Source organism: Lipotes vexillifer, unplaced genomic scaffold, assembly GCF_000442215.2.
Source record: "Lipotes vexillifer unplaced genomic scaffold, Lipotes_vexillifer_v1.1 scaffold1699, whole genome shotgun sequence".
Classification (NCBI taxonomy): domain Eukaryota; kingdom Metazoa; phylum Chordata; class Mammalia; order Artiodactyla; family Lipotidae; genus Lipotes; species Lipotes vexillifer.
Genome location: NW_006796961.1, coordinates 669,989 through 673,026, shown reverse-complemented (window position 1 = coordinate 673,026; position 3,038 = coordinate 669,989). Strand labels below are relative to the sequence as shown.

Sequence of the window (3,038 nt, the reverse complement as noted above, 5' to 3'; positions counted from 1 at the left end):
GGGGGGGGGGGGGGAAGGAGATGGATAAAATAGTTAAACCAACTTCTCTGTTGGAGACCTTCTCAGCACTGTCATTGTTAGTCTCCAGGAAGAATGATACAGAATGACATATTTCCCATAACTGTTTCACCAGGGAACCCCCTTTTTTTGCCATTTGTGGAAGACTAGGTTAAGCAGAGTTCTGTAGGGTGTTCCCTAGAAAGGAATAAGTCACAAATATTTACACAGGATGAGGCATTCCCCGTCTATCTGAGCATGACTCAGCAAATCTGTTACTTAGCAACGAAACTGCCAAAAAAAAGCACCAATGGCTGCACCTATCTTCAAAGCCAACACCTGTTTTTGGAGAATGTTTGAATCAATTATTTAGGTCAGGGGCTGGCAAATTTCTGTGCAGTCAACATTTTTGTCTTTGAAGGCAGACAGCCTATTGCAATGAGTCAACTTTGCCCCTGGAGTATTAAAGTAGCCATGGACAATATGTAAACAAGTAAGTGTGGCTGTGTGCCAATAAAAGTTTATTTCTAGATACTTAGATTTGAATTTTCATAATTTTCACATATCATGATATATTAACGTCACAAAATATCATTCTTAAAAATGTAAAAATCAGTCTTAGCTCACAGGCCATATAAAACAGGTGAAGGCTGTCGTTTGCCAACTGTGTTAGATGCCAGATACTTAACTGAATGGTTTACATCTTGGACAAGGCCTACCCAAGGAAATGGAAAGAAAACCTCACTTCCCTCACTTGTAGACTGGCTTCAAAAATGAACTTTTGGGGGAATGGGGAAATTAAATATAATAATGTGTGTTTCCTTCATCCTCTATATCCAGTTTTTTTGGGTTTTTGTTTTTTGTTTTGGCTACCCCACGTAGCTTGTAGGATCTTAGTTCCCCAACCAGGGGTTAAACCCGGGCCCCAGCAGTGAAAGCACGGAGTCCTCACCACTAGACTGCCAGGGAATTCCCTAGCCACTTAATTTTTAAGACTTGTCAATAATTCCTCCAAAATAGATCCTAAGGCTGGGCATTTCCCTCCATCTTTATCAATACCATGCTAGTCTGGGCTACCATCATCTCTTGCCTGGACCCTCTCATCACTGGCTCCTGGCTTTACTCTTGCCTGTATAGTCTATAAGATCCTTTGAAAACACAAACCCTATCATGTCACTTCTCTATTGAGAAGGCTCTAAGGCTCCCCATCACAGAGAATAAAATCCAGAGCCCTCCCCATGACCCATAGGGCCATGTGGGATCTGGCCCTTTCCCCTTTCTCATTCTGAATGTTCTAGCCACAATGTGGCTTCCCAAATGCTCCAGGCCTCCTCCTGCCTCAGGACCTTTGCACCAGCTCTTCCATCTACTGGCATGCTCTCCTCGCCTCCAGCTGCTGGCTCCTTATCACTCATGTCCTAGTTCATATGCCACCTTCTCAGGTCTCAAGTAACCCCCTTCCAAGCCCTCTGGAGTACATACTCCTGTTTTATTTTTTTCCTGGCCCTGTATCCTGTTTATTTTCCTCTTCCCTCCATGACCAGGAAGGTAAGCTTTCCCCAGGGTTGGAGATGTGACCTGCCCTGCCCATGACTCTATCCCCAGCTACTAAAACACTGACAAGCACACAGCTGGGGCTCAACTTTTACTGTCAAATGAGTGTCCACAATGCTGGGAACACACTGCTAGTGACTGTCAAAAGCCGGTTCAAATCTACCGACTGGTAAGACCTTGTGAAAAAGTTACTGCCTCCTGCCAGCAGCAAGCTTGTGCTGCAGGGGCAGGTGATGCCTCCTGGTCCAGAACAGGCCCCTTAGGCCAGGAAGACTATGCGCTGTGTGGTTGCTATCTGGAGGCCGTGTCCCTAGTAGGTGGCGATGGGGAGGGGGTGGATCCTGCCTGGCCTATCCCCCGTCTTCAGCCCCAAAATGCTGGGGCGTGTGGCAGGAAGGGGAGGGAGAGACCCTTAGCTCCAGAGACACCCTTCCCAGGTCCTCACCTTTCCCATGACACCCACAGCCCCAGCTCATCCAGATGCCTCCCGGAAGGTTGAGTCTGAGCCTGGGCCCAGGGAAAAATTTTCTTTCTGGCTACCCTGCTAAAGCTGGAGAAGGGCCTTAGGAGAGTGACACTTTCCCACTAGAAACTAGAGTCCTAGCACTCAGCTTCCCGGGATCCCAGTCATCGGCCCACACAGCAAGTGAGTCAAGCCTTAAAGCCACTAGGCTGTCACCCGATTTAAAATGATAAAAATAAATGCGAATGGTATAATTCCAACGGCTGAGCAGGAAGCAACAACCATCATAATAACAGTAGCAGCCAACATAGTTTGAGCAATTACTATGTATTCGATACTCAACATGTATTCTCATAGTAATATGAGATTAAAATCATTACCAACATTCACTGTCCCTAGTTTAGATGGGAGGAAACTAAGGTCCAGAGAAGTTAAGTTACTTGCCCAGGACCATACAACTAGAAAGCAGTTGATTGTTTCAAGGACAAAGTGACCAAAGCCAGTGTTCCCTTCAGGAACCCCTCTGGGCTTGGGCCTTTCAAATGCATAAGATATAAGAAGGGGGAGGGGCAGCTAACAAGACTAGATCAAAGCTCGCCTTTCTAACAGGTACCGATGACCTGGCAACTTGGTTATTTCTAGATTTTAGAAATATTTCCCAGATCAGGTTATTTCCTGACCTGGGAAAAATCCCTGGAGAAGTGACACTCCCAAGCCTTATCTCAAATTCTTGAGGGAAAGCTTTGGGAGAACCTGAAACGTTCCTTCTCCCTGAAGTTTACTGATTGATTTTAAAAGAAAACCGCTGCAGCATGCACTCAGCTCTGCTGATGCCAAGCTCCAAAGCAAGACGGAGAATAAGCACAGTGGACTTGGCCCAGCTGCTATTTAAAAAAAAAAAATTCTTCCCCAAGCTGGCAGATCTTGTCCCGGCAAAGCAGTCACTCAGATTCTCCTCTGACAAATGTGGAACACTTTCCCTTCCCTCTGACCTCGGTGTCCCAGCTCCCTGCCCACGTGGCTC

General features: G+C 46.3%; 1 protein-coding gene across 1 annotated transcript in view; it reads right to left on the bottom strand.

The window, feature by feature from the left end:
• Positions 1-2,005, bottom strand: part of RFX1 (regulatory factor X1) — a 29,663-nt gene extending 27,658 nt beyond the window's left edge. Inside the window, exon 1 of the mRNA XM_007469115.1 lies at positions 1,997-2,005. Coding sequence (XP_007469177.1) covers positions 1,997-2,005 — 9 coding nt within the window. The remainder of the gene's footprint in view (positions 1-1,996) is intronic.
• Between the last annotated feature and the right edge of the window lie 1,033 nt (positions 2,006-3,038).